General features: G+C 49.4%; 1 protein-coding gene across 1 annotated transcript in view; it reads left to right on the top strand.

Annotated features, from left to right (window-relative positions):
• Window positions 1-6,500: 6,500 nt before the first annotated feature.
• The window catches only part of drd4b (dopamine receptor D4b), a 38,056-nt gene continuing 19,037 nt past the window's right edge, over window positions 6,501-25,519 (top strand). The window contains exons 1-3 of the mRNA XM_086224110.1: window positions 6,501-7,457; window positions 8,133-8,245; window positions 18,589-19,184. Of these exons, the coding sequence (XP_086080236.1) occupies window positions 7,206-7,457; window positions 8,133-8,245; window positions 18,589-19,184 (961 nt within the window). The 5' untranslated portion in view covers window positions 6,501-7,205. The remainder of the gene's footprint in view (window positions 7,458-8,132; window positions 8,246-18,588; window positions 19,185-25,519) is intronic.

Genomic DNA, 25,519 nt, shown 5'->3' with positions numbered 1-25,519 from the left:
AACAAAAGTTCTCTCCTGACAGATAAAGATGGAGAGAAAGGAGGAGAGACTGATGGACAGAGACAAAGACAGAGAATGGAGGAAGACAGAGAGACAGAAGGAAAGAGAGGGACAGAGATAGAGAGAGAGAGACAGGAGGAGAGACTGATGTACAGAGACAAAGACAGAGAATGGAGGAAGACAGAGAGACAGAAGGAGAGAGAGGGACAGAGATAAAGTGGGAGAGAAAGGAGGAGAGACTGATGGACAGAGACAAAGACAGAGAATGGAGGAAGACAGAGAGACAGAAGGAAAGAGAGGGACAGAGATAAAGAGAGAGAGACAGGAGGAGAGACTGATGGACAGAGACAAAGACAGAGAATGGAGGAAGACAGAGAGAAATAAGGAAAGAGAGGGACAGAGATAAAGAGGGAGAGAAAGGAGGAGAGACTGATGGACAGAGACAAAGACAGAGAATGGAGGAAGACAGAGAGACAGAAGGAAAGAGAGGGACAGAGATAGAGAGAGAGAGACAGGAGGAGAGACTGATGGACAGAGACAAAGACAGAGAATGGAGGAAGACAGAGAGACAGAAGGAGAGAGAGGGACAGAGATAAAGAGGGAGAGAAAGGAGGAGAGACTGATGGACAGAGACAAAGACAGAGAATGGAGGAAGACAGAGAGACAGAAGGAAAGAGAGGGACAGAGATAAAGAGGGAGAGAAAGGAGGAGAGACTGATGGACAGACGGGGACGTGAGCAGGTGGAGCTACGGGTGGCAGCTGGAGCCTCTTCAGGTCTGGAGCCTCCTCCAGCAGCACCAGGATCTGGGATGAGGGGAGAAGAAGAGGAGTTAGTAACACGTCTGAGGACAGGAGGAGGAGAGAGAAGCCCAGTGCATCATGGGAGATCCCAGCAGTCTGAGCCTATAGCAGCAGATCTAAGGGCCAGCCTAAGCAGTCCTGACTATAAGCCTGATCAACAAGGAGGTCTTTAGTCTGCTCTTAAACGTAGAGAGGGGGTCTGGGTCCTGGACTGAAACTGGGAGACGGTTCCACAGGAGGGGAGCCTGATAGCTGAAGGCTCTGGCTCCATTCTACTGTTAGAACCCTAGGAACCAGCAGGAACCCTGCATCCTGGGAGTGAAGGGTTCTAGCTGGATCATAGGGGACTAGGAGCTCTGTCAGGGATGAAGGAGACTGATAGCTGAAGGCTCTGGCTCCATTCTACTGTTAGAACTCTAGGAACCAGCAGGAACCCTGCATCCTGGGAGTGAAGGGTTCTAGCTGGATCATAGGGGACTAGGAGCTCTGTCAGGGATGAAGGAGCCTGATAGCTGAAGGCTCTGACTCCCATTCTACTGTTAGAACTCTAGGAACCAGCAGGAACCCTGCATCCTGGGAGTGAAGGGTTCTAGCTGGATCATAGGGGACTAGGAGCTCTGTCAGGGATGAAGGAGCCTGACTGTTGAGGACTTTGATGGTCGAAGGAGAATTTTAAATTCTGTTCTGAATCTGACAGGGAGCCATGCAGAGAAGCAGTCCAGGACAGACCTGGTCTCTGCTACCAGTTCTAGTCAGGGGGGCAGCAGCGTTCTGGACCAGCTGGAGAGTCTTTAGGGACTTATTAGTCCAGCCTGGTAGGAGGGAGGTGCAGTAATCCAGCCTGGAAGTGACAAAAGCAGGGACTAGTTTTTCTGCATCTTCTTGAGCCAGGATGTGTCTGATCTTAGCGATGTTACGTAGATGGAAGAAGGCGTCCTGGAGGTTTGTTGAATGTGGGAGTTAAAGGGTCCTGGTCTAAGAGAACTGCTAGGTTCCTACGGTGGTGCTGGGGGCCAGGGTGGTGCCATCCAGGGTACCTGTCTCATCAGATCAGGTGGTCCTCAGGTGTTTGGGCCCAGCACAAGAACTTCAGTTGATCAGAGTTTAATAAAGGAAATGATGGTCCTCCATGTTTCCTGTCCTTCAGACAGGCCTCCAGTTCAGTCAGCTGGTTTCAGTCGTCAAGTGTGGCGTACGTGAGTCAGCCACGTCCCAGTTCTCATGTCTAGCCAATGATTTATTACAATCTTTTGGTTCAGAAACTGTGTGAGGAGAATGGCTGGTGAGCTGGCAGACAAGGATGGAACTTGTGGTTGATGACAAAAAGTTGCCCGAGCTAAAATTCTACTTCAAGACCCAATTGAACCATCTCACATTTTAAACAAAATCTAAGCATGTTAGCTGGGTTTCTGGCCTGTGGGGCGCTGGCTGAACGTGTGTCATCATGTCCCTGAAGCCTTCCTGGGTCATTTTCAATCTCTCACCACCACCAGATGGAACTCACTCCAGCAGGGGTGTGAAGGTGGTTGAACTGTCGTACGTAACATGGCCATGCTGCTTGTAGTTCATTCGCCTGGATCAGTCTCCCTACAGAGCAGCTCAACGGCTGGTTTGTGCAATTAAGGCGTCATTAGTAAGAGGAAGGACCGAGTCCACTGTCCCAACACACACTCAGGCACGTCCTTACGATGAAGGACAGAGAATCTTTGTCCTTCTGGAGATGTATAAATGTTCTCTCGTGCAAAAACATCCTCCGACGCACTGAATGGAAAATGTCCAGCTGAAGGAAGAAGAGAAATCGTTTTTTTCATGTCTGGAGACTTTAAATACTGCATCGCTCTCATTAATCCAACACGCAGCTTCGTGGCAGGACGTGAACGTGTTTCAGAGGCACATCAGACGAGCCTCATCGCTCCCGTGAAGACGATTCGCTCTTGGGGTTTCATTTTCGACAAGAAGGATCACACACACTTTTTCTCTTTTTCCTTTGGCTTTTTGACAACGTGTGAAAAGTTCATTATTGCTGACTGCATCCTGATAATATTCACGTCACAGGAGCATCGACAGCACAGACACCTCGACGCTGAGAGTTCCTGGAGAACTGTTGATGAAATCTGAAGCCTGTTTAGAATTATTAGGTTGAAGGGTGATTGATTATGAAGGAATGAAATGTATATCTCTACACACACACACACACACACACACACACACACAGAGTTTATGTTTATGTATGTGTTTACATGTTGCACCAACCAAGAGTCCAGCCCACCATTCATTCAGTTGTCCAGTGTCATACGTCAAACATTCATAATGCGTCCTCGGATCATGAGGTGTTTCTTCCTCTAAGTTGATGAATAAATCATGTTTTCTTCAGTGTTATGGAGATCTTGATGACCATTCTTATGTTAGCCTGTGTATTCAGCCTTTCAACCAACTGCTTTTTAAACTGCATATATAGGCAGGAGGTTTCTTTGTACTGCATTATAGCAGTAGTTTTTTTTAATTAATATTGTCTTCCTTCTGTCTGTGATAAACCTCCTGAAATGTTGGACTCGAGGACCAAGGTGAAAACACAAGCCTGCTCTTTGAAAATGTGATCAGAAAGAAAAGATGTAACCTTGGACGTTTGTCAGCCGCGAAAGACTGAAGAGGCCGAGTGCGCGAGCAGCAGGCATGGCTGCCCGATCCTGAAGGACCCCTCCCACGCCGTCTTCCCGGCATTCCAGAGGCTGCCATCCGGTCCCAGGCTCCAGTGTCCGGCCTGCAGGACCCAGCGGAGGAGATCCACTTTTGTCCCCCAGGCTGTCCTCCTCCTGAACTTTGACCTCCCTGCACTCTGACCCCTAGTACCACCCACAAGATGGCCATTGGCCACTGGTCCTACACCAAGTGTACGCCTGTACTTCCTGTATGTGCTGCTACTGTATTTATACTCTATTCATGCAACAATTCATCCTGTTCAGACCACAATATTTGCAAAGTACCTCTCATTCATTTATGTACTTCTGCTACTTATCTATTGTGCACTCCTACCTCTACTGCACTATGTGGAGACTTCCTTGTGCTTCCTTACCTCATGTATGTTGTTGTGTATCCAACTGTACCACTCTCTGCTCACTTAATTGCCCCCCACGGCCCTGAATTTAACACCAGGGAAAATACCCCAGACCAGCTCAGTCATTCAGGTTTGTCACACCGAAGGACTCACACTCAAAACCCTCCAGAGGCAACAATCTGGGCTGGAGCTTCCAGTTGAGAGCAGAAGAACCAGAAACTACTTCAGCAGTGCGACCGCACTCATCGCTTTCAAGTAAGAAGCTCATCATCTGAAAATTAGACAATGAACGGCAAAGAGCCATCTAAAATATCTACTACACTGTGGTCTCAGTAGCACCGTCAGACAGATCAACAAAGACAAACAAATAAGGGAAACAAACACCACAAAGTCCTCCCAAAAAGGTGAGACGCGTGAGCACTTTTTGAGACACACTTGTCACCCAGCTAAGACGAGCCAGACAAGAAGGGGCTGAAAGTCGCTGCGCCAGTGTGCCTGCACTCATGAAGAATGGACCAACGATACAAAGAGGAGCAGGCGTACGAAAAGTTTGTTACAGCAGCAGAACGCGGTAACAGCTCTGCAGCTCCAGCACCAACCTAGCCGGACCCACAGAAACATCAAGCCAGAGCAGACATGAGGACGAGAGAATGACACTGGTGCTGGTTACCCTCTGTTCAGGCAGCGTCTCCCAGACCACGAGGGAGTGCACGGTTCCACTCAGACAGCTGGCAGCCGTGTCCTAGAACAGGCGATCAGCTTTTCTTGGCCCTGGTGTGTGACTCTTCCCTCAAAGCGTGGGGACGTTGCAAGTCAACTCCACTGCGCCTCAGTCGCACCTCTCCTCCTCTCACACATGGCTGCCTCAGATGTGTCAAACTTGAGAAGTTGGGAACTTTTAATTGTGGTGCGCATAATTAAAGGAGTGTTTGTGGATGTGAGCCTCAATCCGAGTGAAAGCAAGGTGTGTTTGTCGGTGACAGACATGTTGGTACACCAGATGGTCTCCAAGAGAGACGACCTTTTACCCATCGAGAAGGCAAAAATCTGAAAACTTGATTCATGTGCAGTCGAACCAGAAGAACCTCTTCAAATACAGGGATTATGCATCCCCGGGCAAGTAGGACTAGAAACCATGGAAACGATAGAATAATCAGTACTGACAGAACTATCCAGCAGGATCTGGATCCTCTTCCTCACGGGCCACACGTCCTGCTCACATCTGCCTTTGTATGCGGTGACAAAGAGTTTATCGTGACCACACGAGCCTGCAGGATCGGCAGGTTTAGCCACATCGGCGTCGAGGTGAACGCAACGTCCAGGTGGACGCGCATTCGTCATCTCAGCCACAAATTCAACCGTCTGGAGAGGAGACGGAGGAACGGATGGAGCAGCTGTCTTCAGCTGTCCTGATGGTGCACTCCGACTGTTGTCTGCCTCTAATGGATGTCGGCCCCCGTGGGTGTGCAGAGGCTGAACAAAGCAGCAGAACATTTAAGGAGAGATGACGGCAGCAGCACCAAACACCAACTGAAACAAAACCACCTAAAAAATGACTGTGGGAGGCATGCATGTCTTCACAGGCCCGCAGCAGGATGCGAGACGATCTGTGCTGATTCTGACAACCTGAGAGAAGAGCAAGATCCTCCTGTCAGTCGTCACAATCTAACCTCAACGCCTGCGCTGACCAAGACACGCGGCTTCATCTGTTGACACGGGGAACAATATGCTCAAGTGAAGTAGAAGCATGCAAAACTTCTTTTATGAAGCAGATTTCATCCCAGCAGGAGGAGCACTGTGCCCAGCGGTGCAACCACAAGGCCGTGAGGAAAAGACACGAAGCAAACACGTAGAATTCATGTAGATCAACCCCAGCAGGGGGGTAGGAATGAAAAGGAATAGAAGTTCCACCCTCAGACCAGGACTAAATCCATCAAAGCAGGAATAACCCAAAGCTACCATTAATGCCAGCAAACCAGACACTGGAATGTGCTGCTAAGCAGAAGTACTTCAGAAGTAGTTTTGTCTTAAGAAGCGGATTCGAGCACCTCTGACATGACAGTAGGGCGTTCCAGACTCTAAACCCTGGAAACAGATGCTCAACTTTTGATGGAAAGCCAGAGAATGAAGCAGGCGACCAGATGACATGAGGCTTCGTACCTCACAAACAAGTCGGTTCTGGTCTGCAAGGCCTCGTGGACCAGTAGCCCAGCCCCCTCCAGGGATCCTCCTCATGACCCATAAACTGGGTTCTGATCATGTAACTGATGTGGTTCTGGACAGTGAGTCTCCAGGCTGACTGGAGATTTCCCACAATTGCGATTTTGTCTGTTGTTGCCTGGTAACCGGGATTCCTGTCTGTCATGGTTAACTGTACACATTTGCTACACTCAGGCATCCTGAGAGTTTCACATAGAATCCAGGTAACTTTTTTGTGTTTTCTGAAAAACTTGGAAACAACAACTTGTGTGATTATTTCAAGAAGGCGTGTGTTCTTCCTGGACCGGCCCAAGGCAGCAGGTACAGACATGGGAACACCATGTGACGCAGGACTTATTAAATAGGAAAATTGTTCCGCGGAAAAAAAGCAGTCACACCCCTGAAATGAGATGGAGATCCTCGCAGCTGCCACCCCCCCCCCCCCCCCCCACACACACACACACACTGTCTCACTGTATCAGTGCGGTCCGGTGCTGCTCCTGGATCCAGCTACAGTCTGACCCTGGCGGAGGTGAGCAGAGAACCCAGGATCAAGCCTCAACAAGAAACTTCACACTGAGCTGGAGAGACTTTGGGTGATATTTTCAAGGGAGAAAAACGTTATTTTTCTCTCTTAAATGTCATGAAGTCGTTAAATTGAACATTTGAGGTGGAGCAGCGTGTCAGGGCTGATTCTGACACAGAACCCTGTATGCAAGCAAGAGTTCGTTGGTTGTCCTGGTCCAGCAGCTGATTCATCACCGCCTCCTGACAGACGCAGCAGCTGAGAGTCGCTAAGCAGATCTGCGCAGATGGAGCTAAGCCGTTGCCTTCTGATTCGCCCTCTGGTCTAACTTGTTCGCCTACCAGGCTGCGAGGACGGCGGGGAAACTGATCCGCATCATGCTCCAGGTCTTTGGCAGTCGAGGACGTGTAAACCACAAGTGAACGGAGGGCTGGCGCGGGTCTGTGCGGTTCCCGGCCGCTTCAGGGGCTTATCCTCACGGGGAAACTTAAGCAACGACGCCCCTGTTTCTCGGAGCTGCTGGACAGATACTGGATAATAGATGAGAACCACTTGGGAGACGGACGTTCTGGGTGGGACAAGGAGCCCGTCAGCCTGCCAGGCGCGGCGCAGCACTGGCGACCATGTCGGACAACTCCCCTAACCTGACCAGCGACTCGCCGCCTGCGGGTCCTGCGCTCAACCACCACAACTTCCCGGCGCTGATATTCGGCGTTTTGCTGATTGTGGTCATTACAGGTGGGAACGTGCTCGTGTGCCTCAGCGTTTACCTGGAGAAAGCTCTGAAAACCACTACCAACTACTTTATAGTCAGTTTGGCGTTCGCGGACCTGCTGCTGGCGGTGCTGGTGCTGCCGCTCTTCGTGTACGCGCAGGTAAGTCCCACCTGCGCTCGTGCGTAAAACCTGTATGCTTCAGTCTCGCGTCTCCCGAGCCAAAGCACCAGTTGCAGTGAGGTCACGTTCTGGTTCAAATAAAAGCTGACACGGGGAAGCGAGCGAGGTGACGGGGGCTCAGCAGCAGAGGTCCGCCGCCTCGCTCCTCTCTTTAATCAGGAGGAGAACAATTAATGGTGGAGGGGTCACTGGAGGGCTGGTGCTGATCATTACGAGAGGTATGATTCAAACATCGCGATATTTCAAGACAATCAAAAAGTTCCAAAGGCTCTGGCTCTTCTTAAAGGTCACCTGCCCGCCCATGAGGCTCAGCGATGCCCTGCTGAGGCTTCCTCTAAGTCCCAGTTAATCAGCTGCTTTTGTGAGCTCGTTACTCGTGTAACACACACACACACACACACACACACACACACACACACACACACACACACACACACACTGAATGAGTGTGTCTGAAATGCTCACAGGCTGGACAGTTGTGTCCGAAGGGGGAAGGTTTGCCTCAAAAGAGTTAAGGTGGTGCAAGCAGAAGAGGATTAGAGAATTTACACTGCTCAGATTTAGGGTAGCTAATTACTCTGTGTGTGTGTGTGTGTTTGTGTGTGTGTGTGTGTGTGTGTGTGTGTGTGTGTGTGTGTGTGTGTGTGTGTGTAGTTCCAGGGTGGAGTTTGGTCCTTGAACATACTGATGTGCGATGGCCTGATGACCATGGATGTGATGCTGTGCACTGCATCCATCTTCAACCTGTGTGCCATCAGTGTGGACAGGTACGTGTGGAAACTGGAGTGTTACTGGTTTTACTGCAAAAATACTTCCGGAACAGATGGAGGGAGCGAGTAAAAGAATTGAGGTGGGAGAGGAGGATTATTAAAAGACTGGTGTTACATCATGAACCCGGGCAGCAGACGCTGGGTGTGAATGAACCCCCTCGCTACTCCCATCTAGACTGAATCTGCTCTGAATTGCTCACAGCTCTGAGTTCTGCTGCATTGAAGGTCAGTTCGGGTCAGAACCTATCAGAAGAGTGTTTGTTTGCTCCTGAGACTCCAGCACAACAAAGTTGCATCGTTCTGATAAATGTTCTTGTCATAACACATTTTTCTTTTTTTCAAAATTCACCAAATTTATCAGGACATAGGAGGTTTCCCCATCTACACACTAGCTTTAATGTGTACTTGAACCCAAAGCAGTGTTGGAAAGTATTTTTACTCAAGTACTCGTCTTAACTATAATGAGGAGGTATGTGTGCTTTAGTATCTGCTTGAGTACTCGCATACAGTATTCACAGGTCATGGGACTCAGTACTTTTAAATTTACAAGGACATATTGTACTTTTTGGGCGGCCCGGTGGAGCAGTGGTCCTCCCTGTGGCCCCCCAGCAAGAAGGTTGTGGGTGGGGCCCCGGCTGCAGCACAGGGTCTTTCTGGGTGAGTCTCCATGTTCTCCCTGTTCCTGCTGGGTTCTCTCTGGTACTCTAATCGCTAATTTAGCGAGTGACGACATGTTTAGCCGCATGCGTTCGTTCCATCACTGGATGTCTAGGTGGTGCTTAGATAACAACGTGGTTTACAGACAATTGGAGCTCCTCTGGGGAAAGCCTGGTCTGATTGGGAGAGATGGCGTCCATCCTACTTTGGATGGTGCACCTCTCTTATCTTGGAACATAGGTCAATTTATTAGCCATACTAATCCCTGACAAGCAACCAGAGTTCAGACCAGCAGGCAGAGCTGCAGGTTAGCACGCCCTCTGCTGGTTCCTTGGTGTAGTCACCCACCCAGCCTATAGAAACTGTGTCTGCCCTGAGGCTTTATAAGCCTGCACCCAAATCTGGAGGAGGAACTTATAGCAACTTAGTTCAAATTAAAACCACAGCTCCAGCAAACCAACCCAGTAAAACTATTAAATGTGCTTTGCTAAATATTCGAATCTCTCCCATCCAAGTATCTCCTAGTGAACGATTTAATTACTAATTATCAGATTGGTGTATTAGCACTCACTGAAACCTGGGTGCAGCAAGATGAGTGTGTTAGTTTAAATGAATCTTGCCCTCCTGGTTACATTCACTACCATGTACCTCGCACCACTGGCAGAGGAGGAGGAGCTGCAATCTATCAGTCAAATTTGCTCATTAACCCTCCACCTAATTGTTCATGAACTCATTTGAGAGCCTGACTGTCAGCTTCTCCCTCCCAGACTGGAAAGCAGAGAAACCACTCTTACTTGCTGGGGTGTACCGTCCTCCTGCACCTTATTCTGAGTTCTTAGAAGAATTCCCTGACTTTCTGTCTAACTTGGCATTGAACTCAGACAAAGTCATTCTAGTGGGTGACTTTAACATCCATGTGGACGTCAATGATGATTCTCTGGCCACTGCGTTTAAGTCGCTTCTTGATTCTGTTGGCTTCTGTCAGAGGGTAAACAAACCCACTCACACTTTTGATCACATCCTTGATTTAGTACTCACTTATGGAATAGAAGCTGACCTCATCATAGTTCTTCCTCAGAACCCCGTCTTGTCTGATCACTCCTTAATTACATTTGAATTTACTTTAACAAATTAAATTCTACCTGGGAAAAAGTCCCGCTTCAGTAGATGTCTATCTGACACTGCTGTTTCTAGATTTAGGAGCTTATTCCAGCAGAGCTTGCTGCCACATCTTGTAGTGATATATTGGGCAGTTATGCTGATTCCACCCCACCCAGGGAGACTATCTTGTGGACAGCACTGCAGCAGCACTCCTTGGGACACTTGATGCCGTAGCTCCCCTGAAGAAGAAGGTTATCAACCAGAAAAGAATAGTTCCCTGGTACAGCCCAGAGCTGCGTGCCTTGAAACAGAAGACCAGACAACTGGAAAGGAAGACACATTCCAGCCAGCACGAGGAAGTCCGCCAAGCCTGGAAGGAGAGTTTATTAATATATAAAAAGAACTCCGTAATGCTAGAAGCGCTTACTACTCGTCCCTGATAGAAAAGAATAAGAACCACCCCAGGTTCCTCTTCAGCACCGTGGGCAGGCTCACCAAGAACCATAGTGCTGTTGAGCCATGCATCCCCCAACTCTCAGCAGTAACGACTTCCTTTCTTTCTTTACTGAAAAGATTGTGAATATCAGAACAAAGATTGCCAGTAATGGAGGACAGACTACAGTCCCCATAGAAGCACCTCCCAGACTTGGTGCTCACTTGGACAGCTTCTCCCCATCGACCTGTCAGAATTAACTTCTGCAGTCACTTCCTCCAAGTCAGCCACTTGTCTGCTGGATCCCATCCCAACAAGCCTCCTTAAGGATGCCCTCCCTCTAGTCAACACTTCTATATTAAATCAAATTAATCTTTCCTTAGTCACAGGTTATGAGCCACAGGCCTTTAAGGTGGCTGTCATCAACCCTTTACTTAAAAACCTTCTCTTGACCCAGATGTGTTAGCCAACTATAGGCCAATATCCAACCTCCCTACATCTCCAAGATCCTTGAGAAGGTTGTCCTGGAGCAGCTACATGAACATCTGCACAGCAACGAGCTCTTTGAAGCCTTCCAGTCTGGATTCAGGGAACACCATAGCACTGAACCAGCACTGGTCAGAGTCTCTACTGATCTTCTTACAGCTTCAGACAGAGGTCTCGTCTCTGTCCTTTTGGACCTCAGTGCTGCATTTGACACCATCGACCACAGCATCCTGCTACAGAGACTAGACCATGAAACTGGGATTAAAGGAACTGCCCTAAAATGGTTTAAGTCCTACTTATCTGACAGGTTTCAGTTTGTTCATGTTAATAATGACCATTCAGAGTACAGCAGAGTCACATATGGTGGACCACAGGGTTCAGATTTAGGACCGATTCTCTTCACTCTTTACATGCTCCCATTAGGTGACATAATCCAGAAGCACTCGATCAACTTCCACTGTGATGAGGACGACACACAACTTTACTGGTCGATGGAGCCAGACGACACAAGCCAGTTTACTAATCTGCTAGACTGCCTGAAAGACATTAAATCCTGGATGTCTTCTAACTTCTTACTGCTAAATTCAGATCAAACTGAGGTCATCATGTTTGGACCTGAACCCCTCAGGGACACCTCTCTAACCAGATCACTACTCTAGATGGCATCACCCTGACCCAGAGGACAACTGCAAGGAACCTTGGGGTCATTTTGGACCAGGACCTTTCCTTCAGCTCCCACATAAATCATGTGACCAGGACCGCCTTCTTCCACCTGCAGTATCACTAAGATTAGGAATATCCTTTCCCAGAGTGATGCTGAGAAACTGGTGCATGCATTCATCACTTCTAGGCTGGACCACTGCAACTCTGTCCTGTCAGGATGTCCCAACAACTCTCTAAAGAGTCTCCAGCTGGTCCAGAACGCTGCAGCCAGGGTTTTGACGGGAGTTAAGAAGAGAGAACACATCTCTCCACTTTAGCTTCTCTCCTTCCTGTAGGATCTAGAATCGACTTCAGAATCCTTCTGCTGACTCATCAGGCTCTCAATGATGAAGCTCCATCCTCTCTGAAAGAACTCATTAGTCCCTACTGTCCCACCAGAGCACTCCGCTCCCAGAATGCAGGTCTGTTAGTGACTCCCAGTATCTCTAAAACAGACTGGGAGGTAGAGCCTTCAGGTACCGGTTCCTCTACTGTGGAACCAGCATCTCTCCATGGGTCAGAGAGGCAGACACTCTGACTACTTTTAAGTCCAGGCTTAAGACCTTCCTTTATGACAGAGCCTTCAGTCAGGACTGGTTCAGGTAGCTCTGAACCATTGATAGCTATGCTGCTACAGGCTGAGACTGGTGGGGGACACATCAGGTTACATGGAGCCCTCCTCTCCTCTCCTCTCCTCTCCTCTCCTCTTCTCTCCTCTCCTCTCCTCTCCTCCCCTCCCCTCCTCTCCTCTCATTACTTGTTGCACTTTGTAGTTTTGCCTTGGTGTCTCGCAGTCTCTCTGTGTTTCCACAGATCCAACAGAGCCCCAACCGCCGCCTGCATCGCCCCCCCCCTCTTATTCCCTACTGTTACACCAGCCTGCGCTCCCCTCCCATGAAACAGTCTACCATCCAGTCCCCCATCAAGCTGGCTTGCTCTCCCTGCCTCCCCTCCAATGAACCAGTCTGCCATCCAGTCCCCCATCAAGCTGGCTTGCTCTCCCTGCCTCCCCTCCCATGAACCAGTCTACCATCCAGTCCCCCATCAAGCTGGCTTGCTCTCCCTGCCTCCCCTTCCATGAACCAGTCTACCATCCAGTCCCCCATCAAGCTGGCTTGCTCTCCCTGCCTCCCCTACCAGAAGCTTCCTTCTTCAACTGTTATTAACATTTCCATGTTTCCTCCATTCTGTGTTATAAACTGTTTTCTTGTCTGTACCAACATCTCCTGCACGTCTGTCCCTCCTGGTGAGGGATCCTCCTCCCCTCCTCACCCTGAGGTTTCTCCCATTTTTCCCTGTTAAAGGTTTCATCCTCTGAGGGCAGAGGATGTTGTTATGATGCCATGAAGCCTGGAGACAAACTGGTGGGGAAAACAGGCTACAAAGAAAACTGCCTTACCTTGCCTTACTCCAGCTTCCTCCACAGTCCAAAGACATCAAGAGGGACCAGGTTAATCCAGACTCTAAATTGACCGTAGGCGTGGCTGGGAGAGCCAATGGTTGTCTGTCTCTATGTGTTGGCCCTGCCATGGACTGGTGACCTGTCCAGGGGGAAGGCTGCTGGGATAGGCTCCACCCCCACCACCCTCAACAGGAGAAGAGGGGGAACATGGAGGGATGGATGATGGAGGGATGGATGATGGATGGAGGGATGATGGATGGATTGGATGGATGATGGATGATGTATGGATGATGGATAATGGATGGAGTGATGGATGGATGGAGGGTTGGGTGGATGATGGATGGATGGGTGGATGATGATGGATGGGTGGATGGAGGGATGATGGATGGAGGGATGGATGGATGATGGATGGATAGATGATGGGTGGATGAACGGATGATGGATGGATGGGTGGATGGATGATGGATGGATGGAGGGATGATGGATGGAGGGGTGGATGGATGATGGATAGAGGGATGGATGGATGGATGAGGGATGGATGGATGGATGATGGATGGGTGGGTGGAAGGGTGGAGGGATGATGGATGGAGGGATGGATGGATGATGGATGGATGGGTGGATGTATGGATGATGGATGGATGGGTGGATGGAAGGAGGGATGATGGATGGATGGGTGGATGGAAGGAGGGATGATGGATGGATTGATGGATGGATGGATGATGGAGGGATGATGGATAGATGGATGGGTGGATGTATGGATGATGGATGGAGGGATGATGGATGGAAGGATGATGGATGATGGATGGATGGATGGAGGAATGGATGGGTGGATGATGGAGAGATGATGGATTGATGAGGGGTGGATGGAGGGATGGATGATGGATGGATGGATGGGTGGATGGATGGATTGATGGATAGATGGATGGATGGATGGACGGATGGATGGATTGGTGGGGGGATGGAGCCTATCCCAGCTGGCATTGGTTGAGAGGTGTGGTTCACCCTGGACGGGCCGGGTCCATGGATGTAGATCTGAGAGTGGAATGATCCTTCCACAGGGGTCATGTGATATCTGAGAGTGGTTGAACCTCACCAATCAGTGCACAAATGACCTTCCGTTGATGAACGTGGAGGTTTAAAATCATGGTTTCTCTCTCGCGTCCCAGTATAACCTGAGTTTAGAGGCCTGCACCTCAAGTTTAGGACATGGAGAAGCATCATCCAACCGGAGAGGTCAGCTTGTCTTCCCTGGGAATTCAAATCTTCACATCACAAGATCAACTGAACCAATGTGACGCTCTGTAAAGTGAAAGACGTCTGGTTTCAATCTTCAACAGGGCTGTCGTCAATTAAGTACCAGCTGAGTTGTTAGTTTTTAATGATTATTGATACCCATACATGATGGATGAGTGTCAGACAGCTGATCCATGACGACGAGGAGTAGCCGTGTCTCTGCTTCACATTAAACTGCATATCTGAATGAATAAGAGGCTGCAGGTGTTTAGGCGACAGTCAGAACGGTCTCGTGACCACCCTCCGACTCCGCCACGCTGTGCTGAGCTCAGTCATGCACTCACCTTACGCCTTGTTCAATCAGTGAGGGCCAGTGTGTTGTTAATGTGTGTGAAGAGAAGCCTGACATAACAAAACTCATGAATGTTCAGGTCTGAGAGTCCCGCCGTGTCAGGGTGTAGCTAATCTGATCCAAACTCCATCCACAGAACTCTGGTCCTGGAGTGGCAAGAACCCTGATGTAGCTGCATGAGCAGGTCCCTAGACTCTTTTGTTACCTCTGGATTATAATCAGCTTCCTTGCCCCACTCATCCACGCAGCACATCTCCAGCTCACACTCCTCTGGCCTCCCCTGTTCGTTGAGGCCCACCTGCTCAGGAGGAGTCCCCCCTGCTGACTAGACCTGCTCCTCTAAGCATCAACCCTCCCTCATCCCGTTTCACAAGAATGACAAAAAGCAACCAGGATCATCTCTACTTCCCCCTCCTGTCAGGACTTGGACTCCACCAAGACCCTCCAGATCAGGGGTTGGCAATCATGTGCCATGGAGGGCTGTTTGTATGCAGGTTTTCCCTCCAACCCAAAATTTTAACAGGTGATTCCACTGATTAACACACCTTCAGCCACAGAAGAGTTTCAATCAGTGGAATCACCTGTGAAAGTGTTGGGTTGGAAGCAGGGATGTCCCGATCACACTTTTTTGCCCCCGAGTCCAAGTCCTTTAATTTTGAGTATCTGCCGATACCGAGTCCCAATCCCAATCCGATGGCAATGCATTAAAAAATGAAGAAAGAACACATCCAAGTTGTGCCTTGAGGTAGTAGTACACTAGAAAAACTTTGTACATACATTGTAACTTTACTTTAACTTTTGAAAAATGTGCATGAGGGCCTGCTCAGCACAGCGTGGAACTTTAACTATAATTAAGCAATGGTACGTACCATTTTAATCACAAGTTGAACAAGTAGCCTACCAATTTGCTGCGGATGCTTGTTCTTCAGGTGGCAAATCATGTTTGTTGTATTGAAGGCAGATTTTTCTTTCCCACCGTGCGAGATCCCCGTTTCACAAATGTTGCATTCGGCCGTGGGACTTCCTTTGGTTTCAAGTTCAAAATTCTTCCAAATGGCAGACATTTTAGACGCAGTTCACTGCCACTGATGCGCGAAGGTACGCCCACTCATAGAAATCCAGAGTGTTAGAAGCTTCATCGTCTCCTCTGTGACACGAGTACGTGGCATTGGGCTGACGTAACTGGGGTTAGTATGAGTATTTCTATCCGCTCACTCTCTGCACGTGTGTAATGTTTACAACATGGATGAGAGATTATGTCAAACATTATTAATACGCCTGTGTCAGTGATCCGTATCTTTTCACCCGATCCTGATCCTTTGAAAATTACGTGATCGGGCCCGATTTCCGATCATAGTGTCGCATCGGGGACATCCCTAGTTGGAAGGAAAACCTGCATCCACACGGCCCTCCATGGCACATGGTTGCCCACCCCTGCGAGTCCAGATAAACTCTGAACTGATCTGTTTGGAATCAGAATACAGGCCAGTTAAACCAACCCTTCCAACCCCTAACTAGGAGGCAGGACCCACTTATCTGGGCTTCAGTTCCTGCAGTTTGACAAAGACAAACATCAGAGATCAGCGGTACCACAATGGTGCGTGTCTGTGTGTGTTCACATGAGAGGGGTGGAGCCAGCACCAATGACCATTCGCCAATATGGAGAGGAGGAGGGAAACAACAATCAATAGTCCTTCTCAAATATGAGGAATATAAACCCATAAATCAGACATCACAAGACGACCTGACAATAATTAACTTAATAATTTTAAGAGACAATTGAAGACTCAATTGTTCAGAGAGCACCGAGGCACTGAACCTGACTCTTCTCCTCTGTGGGGTAGAATCAGTCAGAGGGTCCAAGACCCAGCACTTAGTGACTATGTAGCACTAACTGGGTTGGGTGATGTTGTATGTTTGTTATATATATAAAAAAAGGGAGGGGGGTGACACTTCTTCTGCCACTAGATGGCAGTACCTGTGACCAAATCACAACTGAAGCACTTTTCCGCTTCCTATGGACTTTTCCTTAATTAGGTCTAAATTCTTGCTTGTGTTGTACGTCGCTTTGGACAAAAGCGTCTGCTAAATGAAATTGTAGAATTGTAGAATTGTAGAATTGTAGAGTTGTAGAATTGCAGAATTGTAGAATTGTAGAATTGCAGAATTGTAGAATTGCAGAATTGTAGAATTGCAGAATTGTAGAATTGTAGAATTGTTGAATAACCACCGTGACCGATGGCAAATAAAGGTGGCGCGTGCATGATGTCATATTTAATAGGAGTTACATTGAGCAGGTTACCATGGTGATAAACACTGCCTGAAGTCACCTATAATATTCCAAAGCTAACATGTTAAAAGTTTTATAAATGACCCACTATGAAGTAGTACTACCAAAGTAGTCCTACTAGCAGTAGAAGTGTTTTAATTGGTCACACAATACAAGACTAATGTACATCATACGTCAGGAGTACCGTGTGAACCCTGACGACCTGTTTAGAACCCAAATCATTGGTTTCTCTGTGTGAGAGTGAAAAGGCTGAAGCTGAATGTGCCAACGCCATCGTCACCATTCACATTTGTAACCCTCAAACATGTTTTGATGAGCCATTTAAAAAAAAAACAAAAGCACACATTCTGAGACCGACATCAGCATTTCTAAGAATGTCTGTGTTATTGGAAAACCAGAGTAACACAACCAGGGCTGTTCTGGTGCAGGACCGAGTTGATGCCGGCATCCTGATGTCTGAGTGCTTGTTTTTCTGTTGGTGATTCAAGATTCTTCCTCCTTTATGGTGTCATGGTGAGGGGCTCACAACACACAACCACGACAACACATCCACACCTGTAGAACACATACAGTGTCACAACAGTCCCATCAGAAGATCTGCCTTTAACAACGTGTATTTAGCTTCGGCTGCAGCGCCTGGTTTGGGTCGGGCCGCTGACTTCAGCCGTTGCTGGATGGTTCTGAGTTTTTTTTGCAGAGAGGAAGTTGCACCAGGATGTCACGTTGTGTGTGAGAGCAGGTTCAGTGAGTGAGCAGTGCTTTGTTGTTCACGCGTTCAAACTCTTCAGCCTTCTCAGGAGAACCGAGTGTTGTAGTGTTGTAAGGCTTTTCTGTAGACCTGCGGGCTGTGCGACGGACAGGTGGTGGTGGATCTCTGTGCCCAAGCACCTAAATGCATCAACCTGTGACAGCATCCACCCCCCAGCCTGAGAGAGGCTGTCGTGTGTCCGACACCACCCACAGCACAGCTCCTGATGTTCAGGTCCTGAGCTCTCCTGGAGGCAGGATATTTAAGACGCACCAGTCTGCTGCTGCTGTCAGCTCTGCCACTGGTGTACACGCCAGCAAGAAACCCTGTCAGATAAATTTGCAGAGACGTCACATGACTTCCCGTCCCGAGTATGTGTTTGCCAGAGATGATGGTGTTGCAATGGTGATGGTGAGCCTGACAGTATTTATTAAAAGTTAATCATTCTGCATACATATGCACAGAAGTGCTTTGATCACTGAAAAATGAGCAGGTACAAGCTAGCAAGAACATCCCCACCTGACCAGCATGGCCCAAAACAACAAGACAACAATTTAAACCCCCAAAATAAAAGAATCTTTCAAACACATCAAGTTTCTTATCTAGTAAATGAACAGAAACAGGGGGCTTCCCTCTTTTAAATCCTCTTTACCAGAATATGAACTTTTTGAGTGGAAAGCTTTGAGGGAAAGAGTCTTTTGTTCGATTTTATGTTTCAAGCAACCACTGCAGCCTGTTGACATGCTGTTGAATTGTGAACCAGTGAGTCCTGTAGTCACTGGAGAGGAGGGGCAACCACTAATCACAATCTCAGGTAGTCACACGTGACTGTCTGATGAATGGACAGAATGAAAAGATTTGTCTTCTTTGGGTTGGACACTCTGCTCGTGAGTTCATTTGAAGATGTTTTAAGATGTTTCTTCCTTTGTGGTGCAGGTTCATTGCGGTCTCCATACCTCTAAATTATAACCGCAGGCATGTGGACCACCGCCAGCTCATCCTGCTCTCAGCTACCTGGCTGCTGGCCCTGGCCGTGGCCTCACCCGTTATCTTTGGCATCAACAATGTGCCTGACCGGGACCCCAGAGAATGCAAACTGGAGGACAATAACTACGTGGTTTACTCCTCCGTCTGCTCCTTCTTCATCCCCTGCCCCATCATGGTCCTGCTCTACTTTGGGGTGTTTCGAGGGCTGCAGCGCTGGGAGGAAACTCGAAGAGCCAAGCTACGCAGCAGCATCGAGGCCTGCAGGAAGCTGCAGCACGCAGCCATCGCCACCGCCCTCCCCCCACTGACGGGCACCATTCCTGGGCCTCTGCCCATGCCTCTGCCCAGGATCATTGAGAGGGACTTGGCTCAGTCACGGCTGGATGATACGGACGACTACATACAGCAGGAGATTCCTTATCCTCGTCAGTATCGAGAGAACTCGGTACCCACCGTGACCTTCAGCCAGCAGCAGCACATGAAGAAGAGAGCCAAGATCAACAGCAGGGAGAGGAAAGCGATGAGGGTGCTCCCTGTTGTAGTAGGTGAGTGCTTCTGTTCTCTGTTCTCACGTCTAAGGACTCATACAACCGTCTACATCGGGGTAGAGGATCTCCAATGTGACAGTGCTGCCCCTAAAGGAAGAAAGAGGAATTACAAGACAGTTGCAGGCCCCACCTGGCTGGGTGAGGATGAAATGCTCCTGTCACCCTTCAGTCTCTCACAGACAGCTCTCGTTTCAGACAGATGTCAGAGGATGACTTGTGGGACTGTATCAAAGCCATAATTCACCCAAAAAGGGAATTTTGCATTTCAAGTAGGCACGAACACAGGAGGTCGTTTCCCTCCTGCATGACTTGTTTTTGACTCCAGATTGTAGAAAGAGCCAGCCACATATGTCATGTATATGGACACTGACAGCCAACAACAACACAACTGTCCAAAAATGTTTGTTAAAAGCTCCCACTTGCATCATCTGGTGTCATCAGATCTCTTTGTCCAGCTTTACGCTCCCTGATATCCCACAATAACCCTGGAGGTGCGACCGTAAATGTGTGCGCCCCAGACCTGAGGGATCATGGTACTTTTTTATTTTCAACTCTCATCAAATTGTTTGTGGGTTACTGAGCACGCAGGTGGATGTAGAAGACAAGCACAAACAAACTTTTTTGGACAATTTTGCTTTTGTTTGCCATCAAGCTAAATACAAGCTAAATTTGCATGGTTGGCTCTTTCTGCATCCTGGAGTCACAAAGAAGTTTTTTTAGGAGGAAACGTCTTCATGACTTCTAGAAACATAGTAGTGAGTAATTGAGAGGCAAAATACTCTAAACCCCTTTCACACTGCACCAAAAATGCTGGTCACTACGGGTTTTTCGGCACTCTGAAAGGGTCGACTCAGCAATTCGACCCACGTCGACCGACTCGCCAAGCGACCCGGGTGTTTAGCGACTCGGCTCGCCTGCAGAGTGAAAAATGTAACCCGCGTCGTCTCAGGCTTCTCGCGACCTTCCTGTCACAACCTGATTTTGTCTCTCTGCCACCTGTCAGGCTTCACCTGTAGCTTCTGCTGCTCCCTTCCAGTCGAGCCAAAAACGTCATCCTCCTTCGCTGCAGTGGCGCTCAGACATTTTCCATCTGCGCCGAGTTTGTCTGCTTTGTAAAAGAGACAACATAGCAATGCACGCAACGACAATGCTAACGTGCGACTCGATGACGTCCATGTTGTCGTTTGTTTACCTCAGTGTTCCGGTGCAGGTTCATGTGTAGTGATGACGTGTCAGCGCGATGACGTGGAGAGAGAAAACCACAGGCACGCAGCCTCACAACGGGAGTTCAGACCCGGGTCTGCTGGAAGCTGGAATGAGCCCTGATGCTGAGCAAACCAGGGTCCAAAAACCTGCGTTGACACGTGTTTTTCAAAAGGTGATTGGTATCATTTTAAGGGTGGTGGTGAAAATATGTTTTGAGCTGTGAATGAAGCCAAGTGGAATCAAAGACTGGAAGTGTGTCAGGATCAGCACAATCGGCCCCCAGCACTTTGTTTCCTCTGAGGTCAAAGGGCCTTGTGCCAGAGGAATTTACCATGTAAGCACCTTTGTTTTCAGCCATGTTGATTCAGGTATCAAAGTACTCACTGAAGTAGGAAACAGAGGTAAAATCGGTCCTGACTGAAAGTGACGCTTTCAGGCACTGAGCAGTTCAACATGGTGTCTACTGCCCTCTGAAAGTCAGCACCACCGCTGCTAGTAGTAACTGCCCCACCTTGTGTGTGTCTATGTGTGTGTCTATGTATGTGTGTGTGTCTATGTGTGTGTCTATGTATGTGTGTGTGTGTAAGGCCTATCAGTCACAGGAAGACATCATGCAGTCAACATGTTTCTGTCCCACCAGAGTCTCTGCTCTGTGTGTGAGGGACTGTTTTTCCAAACTGTCTCAGTTTGTCATCAGACTGTAGTCCAGAGAGCAGTTCGGCTGCTTGAGTTGCTGCAGCTCATTGCATCTGTGTGTCTTTTCTGTCTGGTCTCATTTGGGCGCCATTATAGCTCAAAGCCTTCAATCCAATTATTATGTAAGTCATGATCTTAGTGGTGCGCTGGGCGCAGGCTGGGATCGGCTCTGATGTGTTTGTTTTCAGTGAGATTTCTCAGTTTGATCCAACAAATGCTACCAATTCATAAAATTGACATTTATACTAATCGAGCTTTACTTTCACAACCCCGAGGTGTTCTCAGGCTAGCGCCACAGCACTGTTGCATGTGGTGTGGAACCCCACAACGATCAATCTGATTAATTGCAATGGTAAAGACGTTAATCGTGCAGTGCAGACTCCACCGTGTCCTGGGTCGGCCTCGAGGCCTCCTCCTGGTTGGACATGCCTGGAAAACCTCCAGAGGGAGGCGTCCAGGAGGCGTCCTCACCAGATGCCTGAACCACCTTAACTGGCTCCTCTCGACATGGAGGAGCAGCAGCTCTACTCCGAGTCCCTCCTGAAGGACTGAGCTTCTCACCCTGTCTCTAAGAGAGAGCTCAGCCTCCCTGCAGAGGAAACTCATTTCCGCCACTTGTATTCAGGATCTTGTTTATTACCCAGAGCTCATGACCACAGGTGAGGGTTGGAAAGGAGATTGACTGGTAAATCGAGAGCCTCACCTTTTGGCTAAGCTCCCTCTTCACCACAACAGACTGGTTTAGCACCTGCAAGACTGCGGATGCTGCCCCAATCCGCCTGTCAATCTCCCGCTCAATCTTACCCTCACTCGTGAACAAGACCCCGAGATACTGAAACTCCTCCACCTGTGGTAAGACCTCCCCCCCGACCCGGAGTGGGCAAACCACTCTTTTCCGGCTGAGGACCATGACCTCAGACTTGGAGGTGCTGATTCTCATTCCAGCCGCTTCACATTCAGCAGTGAACTGTCCCAGCAAGAGCTGGAGGTCGTGGCCCGATGGCGCTAAGAGGACTACGTCTTCCACAAAAAGCAGAGAAGACACCCTCCCACCACGAAACTCGACCCCCTCCGCCACCCGGCTGCGCCTAGAAATTCTGTCCATAAAAGTTATGAACAGAACCGGTGACAAAGGGCAGCCTTGGCGGAGTCCAACCCTCACTGGGAACAAGTCTGACTTACTACCGGCCACGCGGACCAGACTCTCATTCCTCCGGTAGAATGACCGAATCCACCCCATACTCCCGGAGTACCGCCCACAGGGTGCTCCTGGGAACACGGTCGTAAGCCTTCTCCAAGTCCACAGAGCACATGTGGACTCGTCGGGCAAACTCCCATGCCCCCTCCAGCACCCTAGCGAGGGTGAAGAGCTGATCCATGGTTCCACGGCCGGGACGAAAACCACATTGCTCCTCCTTGATCTGAGGTTCGACTATCGCCCTGAGCCTCCTCTCCAGTACCCTGGCGTTGACCTTACCAGGGAGGCTGAGAAGTGTGATCCCCTGATAGTTGGAACACACCCTCTGGTCCCCTTTCTTAAAAACGGGGACCACCACCCCGGTCTGCCACTCCAAAAGCACTTCCCCCGATGTCCACGCAATGTTGCAGAGATGTGTCAACCAGGACAGCCCCACAACATCCAGAGCCTTGAGATACCCAAGGCGGATCTCATCCATCCCCGGGGCTCTGCCACCGCGGAGTTGTTTAACTGCCTCGGCAACTTCTGCCCCGGAGATTGGACGACCCCCCCCCCCCAAGTACCCCCCAACTCTGTCTCCTCCATGGAGTACGTGTTGGTGGGATTGAGGAGTTCCTCAAAGTATTCCTTCCACTGCTCAATTATCTCCCCAGTTTACGTCAGCAGCCTCCCGCCCCCACTGTAAACAGTGTGGGCAAGTTGCCGCCTTCCCCCCCCCCTGAGGTGACGGACGGTTTGCCAGAACCTTTTCAGAGCCAACCGATAGTCGTTCTCCATGGCCTCACTGAACTCCTCACACGCCCGAGTTTTTGCCTTGGCGACCGCCACAGCTGCACACCGCTTGGCCTGCCGGTACCGGTCGGCTACTTCTGGAGACCCACAGGCCAGCCATGCCCTGTAAGCCTCCTTCTTCAGCCTGACGGCTCCCCTCACCTCTAGTGTCCACCAGCGAGCTCGGGGATTACCCTTCCCAAGGACTCCAAAAAGGGTGGGTACTCTGAACTGGTCACCCGTTCCCCGACCCGAAGGCACAGGGAAGCAACCCTTTCGTCCACCGGGGTAAACCCCAATGTACAGGCAGAGAGTCTAGGGGCAACCAAAAAGCCCACCCCCGCCCTCCACCTCTCACCTGGAGCAATTCCAGCCAAAGAGAAAGTCCAACCCCTCTCAAGGACTCGGGTTCCGGACCCAGAGCTATGTGTCGAGGTGAGGCCGACTATATCTAGCCAGTAACGCTCAACCTCTTCCACCAGCTCCAGCTCCTTCCCCGCCAGAGAGGTAACGTTCCATGTCCCAAAAGCCAGCTTCCATGTCCGTGGTTCAGACAGCCGAGGAACCCGCCTTGAACTGCCACCCAAACCACACTGCACCGGACCCCTCCAGTTCCTCCTATGGGTGGTGAGTCCAAGGGAGGACGTGCCCATGTCTCCTTTCAGGGCTGGGCCCGGCCGGGCCCCACGAACCAAAGCCCGGCCACCAGGCACTCGCCTTCGAGCCCCCACCCCAGGCCTGGCTCCAGGGCGGGGCCCCTGTGCCCCTCCGGGCAGGGTACACCTTGCACTTGGTGTTTCTTCCATGATGGGGTCTGTTGAACCGTTCTTTGTCTGGCCTTTCGCCAAGGACCAGTCTGCCTTGGGTGACCCTACCAGGGGCAAAATGCCCCCGACAGCATAGCTCCTAGGGTCACTCGGGCACTCAAACTCCTCCACCACGATAAGGTGACGGTTCCAGGAGGAGACAAAATTTAAAATACAAAATTTCTATGTATATGGTACAAACATTCTCTCAGGCTCAAGCATGACCTGAAAACCTCTGCTGGTGAAAGGTCAAGGTCACTGCAGGGGCGTAGTTCTAGTTTTAATGAGGAATTTTAAAAAGTTGAGAGAAACACAGATTTCTCTACGATGAGATCCATAGAACACATCCACACTCATGACCACCGGCCGAGCAGAGGGCCTATGGAAAAAGGGGTTTACTGTTCAAGTTCTCAGAGGAGAGTCTCACACACACACACTCTCTCTCACACACACACACACACACACACACACACACACACACACACACACACACACACACACACACACACACACACACATCCTTGTCTGTCCAGACAATGAGCCCCGCCAACCTTCTTCCAGTCAGAGGCCTCTTTGACACAGCTTGTTTAAGACGTGCTCTCTGTCTAAATGCAGGATGGGGCTACGCTCACGCCACACACTGACACACACTGACACACACTGTTTACATACCAGGCCTCTGTGTGGATCGCTTCAATGCTACATGAAATTTACATGAGGCTGCCATACTACCACGCGGTACCACATAGTTCTGTCTAGTTTCTGTCAGCCTACATACTCTACAAATGAATTTCTTTGCAAAAAAGGAAATGCCGCCTGCTAGCTAGCAAGCTAACGGGGTTGCCTGTTTGCACATATTCATGTGGGATGAGTGGGATGGACATGAAGAGCCTGGAACTGTACCAGTAACCCATGTCAGTCCGTAATGCTTTCGCTAGCATTCTGTTGCCTTTTCTAGCATGCTGTTGGTTTAGCTAGCATGCTGTAGTTTTTACTAGCACGTTGTTGCTTTTGCTAACATGCTGTTGGTTTAGCTAGCACGCTGTAGTTTTTACTAGTATGCTGTTGGTTTTGCTAGCATGCTCTAGTTTTAACTAGCATGCTGTTGCTTTTGCCAACATGCTGTTGGTTTAGCTACCATGCTGTTTCATAAAGACTGTTCCAACTGTAGAGCACTAGAGGGCACTAGTGGGCACTGGAAGACTGCACACCTCCAGCAGGGCAGACAGGGACTGAGACTAAAGGCCCCAGAGAAACTACAAGCCAATGAAACGTATGGGTTCTTAGTGGGTGACCCATCCACGAGCTTTAACTTGTTAGACATCATAACAAGTGGCAGTGGCAGCAGTGTCATAGAAAATACTTTTAGTTGCTTGTTGACTGTTCATTGCTAAGAAAAGTATCCAGGTAAGACGTGGCTATAGAAAGGACAGATGAGTCTGGGCGAACGTCTTCAGTCTTGTTAAAGACTTTCACTGCCGACATTTTGGTTGCTAGGCGCAGCAGGCTTGACCCAGCTTACCACTGTGCTGGGTGGAACACGACAGGAGCTGACGGGATGCTGTCGAAATACTGGCTGCAAATAAAACCCAAAAACTGTCTTGTTAATTTGACATATGGCAGAATGTCTGTCCTGCTGTTGTGTCGATAAAGAA

Source organism: Aulostomus chinensis, chromosome 2, assembly GCF_037954235.1.
Source record: "Aulostomus chinensis isolate RoL2024-O1b breed Wild chromosome 2, RoL_Achi_v1.0, whole genome shotgun sequence".
NCBI lineage: Eukaryota > Metazoa > Chordata > Actinopteri > Syngnathiformes > Aulostomidae > Aulostomus > Aulostomus chinensis.
Note: the sequence above shows the minus strand (reverse complement) of the source record. Positions and strands in the feature narration are given on the sequence as shown.